This window comes from Notolepis coatsorum, assembly GCF_963971535.1.
Source record: "Notolepis coatsorum genome assembly, contig: SUPER_10_unloc_2, whole genome shotgun sequence".
In the NCBI taxonomy this organism is placed as follows: Eukaryota; Metazoa; Chordata; class Actinopteri; order Aulopiformes; family Paralepididae; genus Notolepis; species Notolepis coatsorum.
The window spans coordinates 1,238,266-1,254,786 of record NW_028174871.1 but is presented as its reverse complement, the minus strand read 5'-3'; the positions used below and the strand labels follow the sequence as shown (position 1 = coordinate 1,254,786).

The window sequence follows — 16,521 nt, the reverse complement described above, 5'->3', positions numbered from 1 at the left end:
TATTTCCAAGTTCATGAACAAAAACTCAAAGTAAGAAATATTGATGAAAAATGTCAGGACTAATAATGAAAAACGTGACCCCCCCCCCCCCTTCAAGTGACAGTTGTTACAGCAGCAGATTCACTTCCTCCCATAGTCATCGCCCGCTATGGTTACATTCTTCTCCTCTTACTTACGTGGTGGTTGGTAGTAGTGGGTCCTGCGCTAGAAACCCAATCCGACCGACGGCTAAGAAAGGTGTCCTCTGACATGCTATGCTGACGACTCGGTCCTCATGGGCTAAAAAGATGACCTCACTCATATAAGATCTGTCTCCAATGGCATCCTATCTCCAGGGGATTCTTCCCGGAAAACCCTTAATTAATAAAAACGAGTTGTCAGTTTTTGCCCGGTATACGCCTCGGCAGTCACACACACTTTTACATCTTTTAAAATGCCTTTTGTCAGGTTTGACGAAACATCTGGGGAGACGGGAGACTAATGAAACGGGAGCGATGCTCAGCCATTGTTGACGAGGGAAAGAACAGTTAAGAACCTACAGGCTGAAACATTCCATAAATCATAACTGTAGACGTTCTCAAAAGTGAAGAAAAACAATCGGAATCTCTTTATTGGGAAAAGGAAATTGTTTTTGTTCATCTTGGAAAGCCGAAGACATGGCTTAACCCCCCCCCACCCCCCATTTGTACGTTACAGATTACAGAGAGAGAAAGAATTACATCCAACCTTCATCTTTCATCAAATGTTCATTGAAAACAAGGTGGAAAGAAAACATACTAAGGGCTCATTCACACCGATAGTATTGCGACCGTTGACTCAAAACGTTGATTCTTTTCATCTCTAGGTTCTTCTTCTTATGGCTGAGTGTGGGTATAGTCGCTTCTCCTTTCCACCAGTACGAGTCTGTTTTCTCTCCCCATCCCGGCCTCTTTGCCAGGGGGGGGGGAAGTGGAGAGGGGGAGCACATGGTACACAGGTCGCACCTTTTACCACTGAAAAGTAATTTCTTATACCTCAACAAAATGCCATCGAGAGCAACCGAAGATGTATCGTTGATCCTGCTGCGTGCTGACCCTGGATCAGGTGATTAGCAGGTAACCTCTACCTGGGGAGGAGGGGGCAGAGGGCCTCAGATCAGTTACAGTCTTCTTGAGTCAGTACTCAGTACTCCCACAGAGAGGCACTGTTGGGCACGATTCCGTCCCCCTTCAGGTTGCCCCCCTTGTCGCCGCGCAGATATCGGCCGTTCTTGCGGCGGATGGCGATGCGAGCGTGGCCCAGGAACTCCAGCGTGAAGTCCTCTGGACTCTCGCCGTCCGAACACACCAAGCCCACGCTGTTCACGTACCAGAACTGCCCACTCGTGCCTGCAGAGGGGTGAGAGCGGGCAGGTTGATTGGTCACAGTGATCGGACTTGACGGGACGCGTCCTATTTTTCTACAACGGAGTTCTGCGATTTGCGAATCTGATTGGCCACTGACGTTTCTGGTCATGTGACATGTGCGCCCAATAGCGTGACGAGCTGTGTCTTTGCCCATTTCCGCGTCGAACAGCCTGCAAAGCACCTGGCGTTCTATCGCCTAACCCTAACCTTAACCAACTTCGAAAGAGTGCCTAAGCTTAACCGTCGGAATCAGGGCAGGCATTCTATCGCCATGCTCTAAGACAAACTCTAACCTTAACCGACTTCGAACGAGCGCCTAAGCCTAACCAGTGTAGAAACTTGCGGTCCCACGATTGGGCGTACATGTCACATGACCAGAAATGACACTGGCCAATCAGATTTGCAAATCGCCGAACTCCGTTGTAGAAAAATAACAGGCTGACGGGACAGGATCTTAGGAATTGTGAACAAGTCAACATCTCTGGCAGCTACGGGTCAGTTTGTCAAATAGTGTCGAACTTGAGTGTTACACTCTGTGAGTGAATAGTAGTAGAGACATAATTAGCATGATAGATAGTAGTATAAGTATTAGGGGTGTAACGATGCATTGATTAATCGAAATGCATCGATTCCAATGTGATGATTCAACTCCATCGATTTGAAAATATTAGAATCGATTATAATCGGAAAAGAAAAATCGTATTATTTTTTTTATTATTTTCTTTTGTGTGTGTATTGTTTTTATTATAGTCCATTCATGCTGAGTGAATCAGTTCCCCCAGCCACATTTGTGTATTCAAATTTCTTTGGGGAATTAACTGATAAGAAAATTAATCGAATCCAATCGTGGTCAAATGAAAAGATTTCATGATGCATTGAATCGTTGCCTGAATAATCGCAATCGAAATTAATCGTTGTGAGGTCGCATCGTTACACCCCTAATAAGTATAGTATAGCATAGTAATAAGGTATTGTAGTAATAAGGTAGTGTGTGTGTGTGTAGAGAGAGCGTGAGATAATCTAGAAAAAGGTGAGTGCCAACCATTTTGAAAATGTATGTACATTATTTCTGTGTGCCAGGACAGAATTAAAAGAACCCTTAGATTTGAGTTTCCTGGATGTCAAATCTGGGATTCTCTGCATTTCCACCTTTAGCGGTGGAAGGAAGCGATGCATGTTCACAAATACTGAGTGAAGTGTCCCCCAGGAACAACATATTCTGTGGATTCTTTCGCTCTGCGTGTAGCGGGTCCTAACCTCTGATGTGATAGGGCCTAACCTCTGATGTGATAGGTCCTAACCTCTGATATGATAGGTCCTAACCTCTGATGTGATAGGTCCTAACCTCTGATGTGATAGGGCCTAACCTCTGATGTGATAGGTCCTAACCTCTGATGTGATAGGTCCTAACCTCTGATGTGATAGGTCCTAACCTCTGATGTGATAGGTCCTAACCTCTGATGTGATAGGTCCTAACCTCTGATGTGATAGGTCCTAACCTCTGATGTGATAGGTCCTCTGATATGATAGGTCCTAACCTCTGATGTGATAGGTCCTAACCTCTGATGTGATAGGTCCTAACCTCTGATGTGATAGGTCCTAACCTCTGATGTGATAGGTCCTAACCTCTGATGTGATAGGTCCTAACCTCTGATGTGATAGGTCCTAACCTCTGATGTGATAGGTCCTAACCTCTGATGTGATAGGTCCTAATAACCTCTGATATGATAGGTCCTAACCTCTGATGTGATAGGTCCTAACCTCTGATGTGATAGGTCCTAATAACCTCTGATATGATAGGTCCTAACCTCTGATGTGATAGGTCCTAATAACCTCTGATATGATAGGTCCTAACCTCTGATGTGATAGGTCCTAACCTCTGATGTGATAGGTCCTAACCTCTGATGTGATAGGTCCTAACCTCTGATGTGATAGGTCCTAACCTCTGATGTGATAGGTCCTAACCTCTGATGTGATAGGTCCTAACCTCTGATGTGATAGGTCCTAACCTCTGATAGGTCCTAACCTCTGATGTGATAGGTCCTAACCTCTGATAGGTCCTAACCTCTGATGTGATAGGTCCTAACCTCTGATGTGATAGGTCCTAACCTCTGATGTGATAGGTCCTAACCTCTGATAGGTCCTAACCTCTGATGTGATAGGTCCTAACCTCTGATGTGATAGGTCCTAACCTCTGATGTGATAGGTCCTAACCTCTGATGTGATAGGTCCTAACCTCTGATATGATAGGTCCTAACCTCTGATGTGATAGGGCCTAACCTCTGATATGATAGGTCCTAACCTCTGATGTGATAGGTCCTAACCTCTGATGTGATAGGTCCTAACCTCTGATGTGATAGGTCCTAACCTCTGATGTGATAGGCTCCGTCGCTGTACTGCAGGCTGAAGATGTCGTAGACCGAGCGGCTGGCGTCCAGCGTGTTGGAGTTCTTGTGGTGGCAGATGAAGCCGTTCTCGCCCCTCAGGATCAACATGGGCCGGTTGATCAACTTCAGGATCAACTGCTCGTCCTCACCTGACCACGGAGGAAGAGGAACGAGGAGGGAACATGACGAGTGAGTGAGGAAGAAGAGGAAGGCAGGAGGAAGAACATGATTGGTGGAACAGGTAAAAGAGGAAAAGCCTTTTAATCTTTTCCAGAAGGTGGAGAAAAGGTCAAAGTCGTCCCCAGTCCCACTGTCTTATACCTATGGAGTCACTGACGGCCAGTAGCTGTCCATTCTTCTTTGCACAGATATATTTGCCGTTGTTGGCTCGCAGTGCCACCCGGTGGCCCAACCACTCCACTGCAAACATGGTGCTGGCTGATCTGTGATGGAAGAAAAGCACAAGGGAGAGGATGATGAGACCTTTAACCAGATGGAGCAGAGGTTCAGGAGGAGAAACACTACTACATGCTGAATGGGACGACGTGTGAACTCACAGGGCTTTATTGATAGAAGTAGAGTTTGTTAAACTACGGGCCAGGGGGACCCAGAATGGCTCATGTTTATGTGGCAAGGATTAGATTTTTAGATTAGATTAAAATAATATTTTATATTGTATTGCACATATATATATATTGTATATTATATTGTCATTATACAGCACAAGTACAGTACAAACGAAAATAAGTTTGGCATCCAACCAAAATGCTTATATTCAGAGTTAATTATATTGTTTACAACTGCTTATTTTTACTTTTCTACTGTACTATCATTGTATTGCCTATATTTATGTATTCTACTATTACCATGACCATACCTGTACCCCCCCCTCCATGCTGCTATGATGCCTGAATTTCCCCAAGGGGACCAATAAAGGAATATCTTATCTTATCTCTGGTTATATACAATGTACAGCTGATTCAACTGGTTATAAAATATATACATTTGTACTACTGAGTATAGTGCTAATCAGATGTATGTACAGAGTTTAATACAGTATTAATATGTACAGTGATGCAGGTATAAAGACACTACGGTAGTAAGTCATACTGGCCAGCAGCGTAACTAGTAAGAGAGGTAAGGAATATGTACAGATAAAGATTAGGGATGTTCGATATTGGCTTTTTTACCTATACCGATATTGTCCAACTCTTAATTTCCGATACCGATACCGATATATGCAGGGTTTCCCCCCCCCAAAAAAACGGAATAATTTCAGGTAATTAACATTACATATCCCTTGTCGTGGAATTAACACAACATTATGCATACTTTTGACAATAAAATAAAAAATCAGAATGTGTTCTCACTGGCTTGCCTGGGTAAATAAAGGTTAAATAAATAAATTATTTATTTATCGTTTTTTTTTTAAACCGATACCGATAATTTCCGATATCGGCCGATAATATCGGACATCCCTATCTACAGTTGTGTAAAATGACAGAAATACTTGGTAAATTCAAGTATAAGAACTAGGGATGTCCGATATTATCGGCCTACCGATATTATCGGCCGATATCGGCATTAAAATGTGATATCGGAAAATATCGGTATCGGTTTTTTACATTTCTATAACCTTTATTTACCCAGGCAAGCAAGTAAGAACAAATTCTGATTTAATTTATTGTAAAAGTATGCATAATGTTGTGTTAATTCCACAACAAGAGATATGTAATGTTAATTACCTGAAATTATTCCATTTTTTTTGGGGGGGGAAACCCTGCATATATCGGTATCGGTTGATATCGGTATTGAAAATTAAGAGTTGGATAATATCGGTATATCGGTATCGGTAAAAAAGCCAATATCGAGCATCCCTAATAAGAACCCCTGGTGTTGGGGCATTTTCCTGAAACCTGCAGAGGAGGACAGACTGAAGACAGACTGAAGACAGACTGGTTGTATTGCACATAGATATATATAGAACACTAGATAGCTTACCCGCGCTGCCGGCCAATGGAGAGCGACGTCACTGAACCGCCGCCATCTTGCCGAGGTCAGCCTTGAGTGAGAGTGAGTGAGCTGCACAGACAAAAATACTCATAACTCGCTGAAATATTGACGGATTTACAAACGGGTTGGTTTATTACAAGCATTATTAACGTGGCTATGATTCAAGCAGTTTGTAAAAAAAACATCTTTAAAATTTTTTTTTTTATAAGTATGCAGTATCATAACTACATATTTGATGTTTATAGCAAACCAACCCGTTTGTAAATCCGTCAATATTTCAGCGAGTTATGAGTATTTTTGTCTGTGCAGCTCACTCACTCTCACTCAAGGCTGACCTCGGCAAGATGGCGGCGGTTCAGTGACGCTGGTGACTCCGCCTTAAGCTATCTAGTGTTCTATATATATCTATGGTATTGCATGTCACAGAGGGAATGAGGTTCACTCACACTTCCGTGGCGTTGCTCTCGATGCCCCCGTGGGCCACGAGGGTCCAGTACCGCCCCTGGCTGGTGCGGAACATACACTTCCTGGTCTCCTTGTCGATCTCCATCTGGAACGTTTCCATGTCCGTCTCATCCTCCTGATTGGCTGAGAGGCTCACTCCTGGGAGGGGCATAGGAAAGGCATCTTCAAAAATAACCCTTGTTTTATTTAGGTGGGACTAAAACATTCATAGGTTTTTAGGGCCTTTGAGTGCCTGGTGAAAGCTATTAACTCCCAGTAGCAGGTAAAATCTATTAACTCCTAGTAGCAGGTAAAAGCTATTAACTCCCAGTAGCAGGTAAAAGCTATTAACTCCTAGTAGCAGGTGAAAGCTATTAACTCCCAGTAGCAGGTGAAAGCTATTAACTCCTAGTAGCAGGTGAAAGCTATTAACTCCCAGTAGCAGGTGAAAGCTATTAACTCCTAGTAGCAGGTAAAATCTATTAACTCCTAGTAGCAGGTGAAAGCTATTAACTCCTAGTAGCAGGTGAAAGCTATTAACTCCTAGTAGCAGGTAAAAGCTATTAACTCCCAGTAGCAGGTGAAAGCTATTAACTCCTAGTAGCAGGTAAAAGCTATTAACTCCTAGTAGCAGGTAAAAGCTATTAACTCCTAGTAGCAGGTAAAATCTATTAACTCCCAGTAGCAGGTAAAAGCTATTAACTCCCAGTAGCAGATGAAAGCCCTTAACTCCTAGTAGCAGGTAAAAGCTATTAACTCCTAGTAGCAGCTCACAACTGTTCTTTAACCCTTTCAAACCGTCTGTAGTGTGATAGTAAAGGAAGGGTTAACCTTCTGTAGTGTGGTAGAGTGAAAGGGTTAACCTTCTGTCGTGTCGCAGTGAAAGGGTTAACCCTTTGGTAGTGCGGCATTGAAAGGGTTAAGGGTTGTGTTCCAGTACGGCGTGTGTATAGCGTGTGTCTAAATACTGTACAGCACCAGTAACCAATGTTCCTTCTGTCCGTATGTTTCAGCTTCACACACACAGTTGTACCGAATCTCTGGATAATGTCAGTTGTCAGATGTGTTTCTATTGGACACTGATAGATAGGGGTTGAGTGCCAGAACTCCCGTACAAATGATGGAGTCATGGTTTGAGTAGGTGGAATTCTAGCAGCACAAACTCAAAGTAAGTTAAACTCTGTTTGACTGGAGGTTTGAACATGCATGCAGTACCACAGATATATATATATATATATATATACAGGTGCAGCTCAATAAATTAGAATATCATGGAAAAGTATATATATTTAGCTGTATTGATGCAGTCATTTGTGCAAAAGGAGCCCAAACCAAGTACTGAGTGAACATACATGATCAGAAGGCCGACATTTCTATATACACAAGAAAAATACATCTATTTTTTATTTTGTATTGGTGATACAGAATTTTGGGCTTTCATGAACTGTAAGACATAATCATCAAAATGAAAACAAATAAAGGCTTGAAATATTTCACTTTGTGTGTAATGAATCTATAATCTACGAGAGTTTCGCTTTTTGAATTGAATTACTGAAATAAAATAACTTTTCCACGATATTCTAATTTATCGAGCTGCACCTGTATATATATATATGAAACCGGTCTTATTTGACATGCCCTGGGTGGGAGTTGAACCCTGGTCTCCCGCGCCGCGGGCGACATCGCAGACCACTATACCAAGAGGTGAACTCACTTCTAAGTAATGTGTCTGGATGCCTTTTAAGGGGGAGTGAGTTTACTTGCAGTACCGCTACGTGCCACAGTCACTTCACAACACTAGAAGTCCATCGTGACAGTGGATATACTCGCGGTGGTACCTCCGTTACATATATATATTTCATTTGAACTCTTTGAGAGCCATGCATCTGATTGATTGATCGATTGAACACTTTATTTAACAGATTGCAGAACGGGTACAATACAGTACGGCTCAATACAAACAATTGTTAAGGGGATGCAGACCAGAAAAATACTTTCGTCTTGTTTACATCAGGGTCCCCCATTTTCAATTCATCAAGACATTTAGGACATACATACATGACATACAGATATACAGTATCTATGAAGTTAGAGTTCAAATATGGAGTTAACGTCCCTCAAATTAGGACTGTAACAAAATTGTGATACATGGTATCCATAATAGACCTGTTCGCCGTTTACAAACATACCGTGTTCGAGCCAATCAGCGACACCAACTGAGTCACGTGACTAAGTTGCCTCGGACCTGCGCGAGCTGCTGCGCTAGAAGAATACGACGTTCCACATTGATGTGGCATAATTGCGAAACGTGTTTAGTCCCTTGTTTGAGCCGAATCTGGGTTTAACATAATTTGTTGAGCTTAATTTTTTATTTTAATTGTTAGACTAGAAGTCTTTATTTGTCATGCAGTTTTTCCAGACACCAGCTTCCTCTGGTGTTGTGGTCGTGGTATTCACTGACCTTTGGGAAGTATTTTGACATGTACATGGGTACCTTAGTCGTATAGTGTATCTTGTAGACCAGGCCCATTGCAAGTTGCTGTACTCTGTCGTCTACTCTAAGCCATCCTAGGTTGTCAAAGTGGGCAGGGGTGAGGTGGGTTCTGGGGGTAAGGTCAAGTAGAAGTCTGACCAGTTTGTTTTGTGATGTTTGTAATCTTGTTTTTAGCGCCTTTGAGGTGCTTTGGTACCATGAGGTGCAAGCATAGTCGTAGTACCCTTGAATGAGTGCTCCTGTTAGAGTCTTCAGGGTATTCTTGTTTACTCACAGCACGGCTGTGAGTGTGAGTCTTTCACCTTTTACATATCTAGCTTTGGCATGGATTGATTGTTTAGATCGCTAGCGTGGCTAACAAATGCAAATATTGTAGTCTGCCCCGTTGTTCTGACCAGGATTAGGTTCCTTTCTCCTTCCTCGCGCACACCGAGTCTGACGTATACGACGAACAGCTGGTCTATACATCCAGGACCAAACAAAGACTAAAGTACATTGATGGACGTGATGGAGACTGGGATGGAAATGTGAGTTTGCTGTGTGAGTGATGGAGACTGGGAGGGAAATGTGAGTTTGCTGTGTGAGCCTGTGAGCTAGCATTCCCTTCTCTGTCTGGGCTATAGTTCTAAAGTGTTCAAACCATAATTTTGAATGGGGACTAACTGAGATAGTGTGGAGATGGAAGCCAGATGACTACAGTACATTATGTGTCATACTAGTGACTTTGACTCTTGCCTTGCTTGTTGACGTGTTGTTTTGTTTTGTTGTCTATCCGTTTTTTTTTCTCCTTCTGTTTATTCTATACTTTTTGTTGAATCTAGAGGTTGTATGTATGGTTGTAACTAACTGTAACTGTCCTCTACTGCTCCCATGACTGCATATATATCTGTGTCCACTGGAGGGCACTATAGGCGGAGCTTCTACAGTCTACGCCAGGTTGGGAGTATATAAGACTTGACTCCCTCCTACTTTTTCTTCTTCCCACAAATGCCTCTCCCGGAGAGGAGAACACATGAGCTGCTGTGGTCTGAGTGAATGAATGAATGAATGAATTTATGAATTTATTTAACAGATTGCAGAATGGGTACAATACAGTACGGCTCAATACATACAATTGTTAAGGGGATGCAGACCTGAGAAAGACGTTTGTCTTGTTTCCATCAGGGTCCCCCATTTTCAATTCATATAGAGTCAATGTGAATAATGTGAATGTGAATAAAACGCTGCCAGCAGAGCAAGGCCACAGACGGAAACCATGCCTCATGTACAGATTATTTTACATTTGATTGATTGATTGATTGACCAAAACCCTTCAAATCCATCCTGGATGGGATTGAGACAGTGGTGTAAAAACTACCCAAATGTTTTAGAATCTGTAATGCCGTCAAACTGCGACCTCAAGGCAAAAGAGCCCCTCTTGGTACTGCACTTTGTTTACGTTTCTTTGTTTTGGTTTGTATTGTATTTGTATTGCAACCCCTCCCGTATACCCACTCAAGTTCAATCCACTCATCAAAATGAAAGAAAAGAAATGTAAACAAAGTGCAATACCATGTGCAATACTTTTGCCTATAGAGGTCGCTGTTTGACGGCATTACAGTTTCTACTTTTAAGTCAATGTAATAAAAGAAAAAAAATTATGAATTAGAAAATCAAATACCCTGATAGGATAGTAGGCTACTCTTGTAAATATTAAAGTAGAAATTCTACTTAAATAAGTACTTGATATCAAATGTATTCAATTTAAACAAAGGTAAACTTTCTTCATGTCATGTATTCCTGGCCAAATTCCCAATCAGGTCTCTGATATCAAGGCCACCTAATCATCTCTTCCCCTTAATTGGCTGATATCAATCCCTGTCTCCTGAGCCGTTCAACCATTGTGTGTAGTGTAATGTGTGCCGGGTGCCAGTGTGTGGTAGTCAGTGTGTAGTGTGATGTGTGCCTGGTGCCAGTGTGTGTGGCAGCCATTGAGCCTGCGTAGCCCAAGGTTGGGTGCTGCCAGTGGTGGTGAAGGAGGCAATTTCCACCCTACATTGTGGGGAGTGCTTTGAGTGTCTAGAAAAGCTCTATATAAATGTAATGAATTATTATTATTATTATTATTATTGTTATTACTATTCATATTTTGGTACAAAGAAGCATTCTGTCTTTGATACGTCACCCTCCAGTGGAGCCTTTGGGCTGGTCGTCCAGTAATGGCTGCCCTGATGGCTTTGTTGTTGGCTGGTTCAAAGTTCAAAAGTATATTCTCATAAATGTACATCAAATATGTATGCAAAACCGTTTATTACGAGTAAACGCGTGCTACCTGGTGTTACCGATAAATGTTACAGAGTATATAGTAGGATATCTCCTTTGAAATGTAAAGAATTAAGTCCCCTAAAATGGAAATACTTTCAAGGTACAACTACTGTACCTCCATACAGTGGGTAAAAGCACTTACTTTCATACAACTCTTAAAGCCACAAAGAATGGATTGCACGGAGCAAGTTGCACCCTTACTTACAATTCATTATGAATTGAAAATGGGGGACCCTGATGTAAACAAGACGAAAGTCTTTCTCTGTTGTGTGTATTGAGCCGTACTGTATTGTACCCATTCTGCAATCTGTTAATACATAAATAAATAAATTTTTTTTATCACTTTTTCTCCCCATTTTCTATTTTTCTCCCATCCCAATTTCGTATTTCCAATTCTTCCCTCCCCTGTCTTGAACGTTGCTAGACTATACCTCCCACTGGTCGGCTGTAGTGAGGACAGAAGCCTTGCATCACGTGTCCCCTCCGGTACACGAGGAGGCAGCCTGTCGCATCTTTTCACCGCAGCAGCTCGAACTCTCAGTGGCGAGGAGTAACGTGTGGGAGGCTCACGCTGCCCCCGCTACTTCCTGCTTCCGTCGCACCGGCGTCACTAAACCGACCTGTAGGAGTCGCTGTCCACAACGTCCAATCCCCACCCACCGGCTTTCCCACCCTCTAACACTGCCAATTGTGTTAGTATGAACGACCGGCCAGCCGGTAGCAACGCAGAGAGCTGGGCTCGATACCAGCGTCTCCTGCGTTAGAGGCGAGCGCCTTGCCCACTGCCAATCAGCCGCCCCTGTTAATAAAATTTCCATTCAATCAATCTCAATCAAAATCTGGTGATTGATTGAATGAAAATTTTATTAACAGATTGCAGAATGGGTACAATACAGTATGGCTCAATACACACAATTGTTGCGGATGCAGACCAGAGAAAGACTTTCGTCTTATTTACACCAGGGTCCCCCATTTTTTATTCATAATAAATTGTAAGTAAGGGTGCAACTAGTAGCACCGTGCAATCCATTCTTTGTGGATCTAGCCCTTTAGTCTTTGGTTACTTCCCACCCCTGGAGGGCACAGCTGATAAAACATACCATGAAGAGTCAAACGAATTTCTGACCTCTGCTAACCCTGTTGGTACGTTCATATTGCAGCGTTGTAAAAATCCATCCTCAGTGGTATCATTTGAGAAGGGAAGCACATGCTGTCGAGCCCGCCTGGCTGGCAGGATTATCGTACTAAAACTATTCCCACAAACTATCTGCCATGAGAGGGTTTATGTTCATTGGTACGTTCCTTGTTCTAGGGAAAAGAAGATCTGAGTGTTGTCTGGCTCAACAACCGGTTTATAAATCTGCAGAGGATTGTAAAAAGTGCAGACGTTTAAAGTTTGACCACAGCTGCTTCTCCCAGCGTACGATATCGACATTGTCAGATTTGACCATCATCTCTCAATGTAAATTAATGACATCTTACCAATCATTTGATATAGTCTTATATCCACATTGCCACCTACCATCTACTGCCTTAAAGGACCAATAGGTGGCTGTTGATTTTGGGCAGAACGTCCTTAAAGGAACACGCCAACATTTTGGGAAATTAGCTTATCATCTTCTCCAGAGAGAGACAGAGAAGATAGATACCAGTTTCCTCTCTGTGTGTTCAGTAGAAAGCTATCTGGCTGCACGTTAGCCTAGCTTAGCACAATGAATCGAAGATAATTTCCCAAAATGTTGGCGTGTTCCTTTAAACCGAATTCCACAACACACTTCCCAATGAGAACGCCTCCTAACCCACGCCTTGCGAGGCTGCTAGCAGGCAGCTATGTGTTAGCAGCAGGCTTTTGTGTACGTGCGCAACTATTATGCACATAACAAGTGCGTGTGTCACTAGAGGGTTTGATAGACAGCTCGCTCGTTCCAATCATTTGACTTGGTCGTTCCTTTGATTGGATGCCATTGTTTTAGCTCCTGCCCCTTATCGGAATGGGGGTAATTTCGGTGTCAAACATCTTTCTTTTTCTTTATTTTTTTTGTATTATCGATTACTGTCAAGATATAATATAAAATATTGGCAAAAATCGGTGGCTGCCTATTGATCCTAATGTTTTTTTAAATTTTTTATTATTATCTTTTCCCCCCTCCTTTTTCAGATTTTTTCTCCCATCCCACTGTTAGTCGTTATGCCAATTCCCAACCTGGTTGTTGCGCACCCCCCTCTACTGTTGGTCCGGGAGGCCGGAGACTGTCACATGCTTTCCTCCGACACATGTGCAGCCAGCCTGGCAGCCAGCCTGGCAGCGCAGGCTCTCACTGGGAGAGTGTAACGTGTGGAAGGTCACACTACCTTTCTCCAGATCCTACCCTCGCTGTGCAGGCGCCCCGACCGAACTGTAGGGGTCGCTGTCCACAACGCCCAGGACCCACCCATGGCTCCCCTCCCCCTAACTCAGCCAAACGAGTTAGTATAGCGATCAGCCCGAGCCAAGGCAATGCTGACTCTCCGGGAGTCGAGACCGCAGCCTCTTGCATTGGTGAACGAGCACAATCTCCGCTACGCCACCTGACCGCCCCTTGATCCTAATGTTGATCAGAACCCAACATTAGTCCTTGACCTTCTGCGAGTCTTTAGTGGCCAGACTAGAACATTTTGGGGAAACAGTGACACAACAGCTTGTCTGGGATTTTGGTTAATGAGTCTCTATTGTTATGTTTAGCTCAACACGGTCTGAGCTAGAGAGTTCGTAGTCATGTCTGATCCTCAGATGTCCCATTATATTTTTAAGTGGTTCAATTATAAACCAAACCCTCCTTTAAGCAAGCATTGGTGAAACATTTCCTCAAACTCAGGTTGGACACACAGATAGATAGAGGAATATACATGCACACTTGTGTGCCACGACTCACGAGATAGTGCACGTGCCCAAGTGAACGTGCACAGATGAGAGTTGTTGTGAACTAATTTATACAGTATTGCAGTGAATTGGATTAGCGGTCATACTGTCACAACGGTCCTCACTCTCACTGTAGTAATGCTGAATGGTAATAGCATTAGCACTAGTTCATTAACACACGAGACGAGAGCCTTTGACGGACAAGCAATCTCTGGATATTGCTTAAAAACCAATTAGTTAAGCTCAAAACGTGCTTAGTGCTGAGGGCTTTTCATTATAGACCCATGAAACACATGGTTTGTGGAGGCAAGAGTTTAGTGTCAAACATGTTTGAATCACACACACACACACACGCACACACACACACACACGCACGCACGCACGCACGCACACACACACACACACACACACACAGACACACACGGACGCACACACAGACACACACACACACACACATGCACGCACACACACACACACACGCGCATACACATGCACATACATACACATAACACGCGCGCACAGACACACAGACACACACGTACGCACACACAGACACACACGCGCACGCACACACACACACACACACACACACACACACACACACACACACACACACACAGACACACACACACACGCACACACACACACACACACAAACACACACATGCACGCACACACACACACATGCATACACATGCACATACATACACACACGCACGCGCACAGACACACAGACACACACGGACGCACACACAGACACACACACACACACACACACACACACATGCACGCACACACACACACACACACACATGCATACACACACACATGCACGCGCACACACACACACACATGCATACACATGCACATACATACACACACACACGCGCGCACAGACACACAGACACACACGGACGCACACACAGACACACACGCATACACAGACACACGCGCGGACACACACACACACACACACACACACACACACACACACAATGTACGTATGTACTATTACACTTTAAATTTAGTGTAGAGGAGGAGGAGGCTTGAGGCGTTCTAGGTGTTTATGCCTTGGCTGTAAAAACTGTTCAGTTTGAATCTGTTTCCTACCAAATCCTAATGACATTACCGTAAATGTTTACAGTGGCAGACTGTTTACTGCACAAGCCCTCCCTCCACGGGACAGACTGAGTGCAGAGGGGAGGGGCTAAATCCCAAATGAGACGCGTCCGGGAATATCCCTAAAACATTTCCTCCTTAATCCTTTAATGAGGCTGATGCCTCTTACCCCTCTGCCCCCGCCCCCCCCTCTCTCCTCCCTGACCCTCCTCAACGCCTTCCATCCTAACCCCCACGCTGTCACAGTGGGGGGCTCTGATATAAGCAGCTTTTAGAGTACCGGTTGTCCCAATCCCTCAATCCCCTGAATGTAGAAATAAAGGAGAGACACAGGAAAGGAACAGATGAACAGTTCTGAACTGTTTGGCCGGGTACTTAGCAGGAGATAATACAGATAAGAAGAACCCCGACCCCTCAAGGTGGCTGGGTGGCGTAGCGGAGATTGCGCTCGTCACCAATGCAAGAGACTCCGGTATTGAATCCCAGTCTCAGCATTGCCTTCGGCTTGGGCCGGCCGTCGTACTGGCTCATTTGGCAGAGTCAGTGGGTGGAAGTCGATGGGTGGGGATTGGACGTTGTGGACAGCGACCCCTACAGGTCGGTTGGGAGACACCTGCACAGCAGAGACAGGAAGTGGCGAGGGTAGTGTGAGCCTCCCACGCGTTACTCCTCGCCACTGAGAGTCCGCGCTGGCAGGTGAAAAGATGCGACAGGCTGCCTCCTCGTGTGCCGGAGGGGACACGTGATGCAAGGCTTCTATCCTCTCTACAACCGACCAGTGGGGGGCATAGTCGAGCAACGTTCAAGACAGGGGAGGGGAGAATTGGATACACGAAATTGGGATGGGAGAAAAAATTGAAAAATAAGGAGAAAAAGTGGATAAAAAAAAATAAGAACCCCGACCCCTCCCCCTCTCGCCTCCTGAGCCCGGCTCATGCGCGAACGACGGTCAAAAACACGCTGAAATAAACCTAAACGCGTATATCTGTAACGACCTCCCCTGGTTGTTTCCCTATGTGCTTCCGCCATGAAAGGAGATAGGCCCCCACCTGTGCCGCTGTGCCCCGCGGTGTCGTACGACGTCTCCGTTTGCCCAACAGATCTCAGGCTACACCAGGTACCAGTGTGTTGCAGGACTCGAGTCCAGGACTGATTTTCAGGACTCGTGACTCGATTTTGGACTTGAGCACTGATGACTCGGACTTGGACTCGAGCGTTGACTGCATTCGGACTCGGAAGGTGCAGACGGTTGATATCGGTATCGGAAATTAAGAGTTGGACAATATCGGTATATTGGATATCGGTAAAAAAGCCAATATCGAACATCCCTACTAAAAACCAGAGGCGATCGAGCCTTTGCTGTGGCCCCCCGCGCCTCTGGAACAGTCTACCTGCTAACATCAGGTCTGCCCAGTCACTTGCCACTTTTAAAATCACTGCTTAATTTAAAAAAACACATATTTTCAGCCTGGCCTT

General features: G+C 44.2%; 1 protein-coding gene across 1 annotated transcript in view; it reads right to left on the bottom strand.

Annotated features, from left to right (window-relative positions):
- Positions 1 to 1,161: 1,161 nt before the first annotated feature.
- Positions 1,162 to 16,521, bottom strand: part of fscn2b (fascin actin-bundling protein 2b, retinal) — a gene marked incomplete at both ends in the record, with an annotated part of 27,858 nt that continues 12,498 nt past the window's right edge. Inside the window, 4 exon segments of the mRNA XM_084338418.1 lie at positions 1,162 to 1,367; positions 3,754 to 3,921; positions 4,094 to 4,215; positions 6,232 to 6,388. Coding sequence (XP_084194544.1) covers positions 1,162 to 1,367; positions 3,754 to 3,921; positions 4,094 to 4,215; positions 6,232 to 6,388 — 653 coding nt within the window.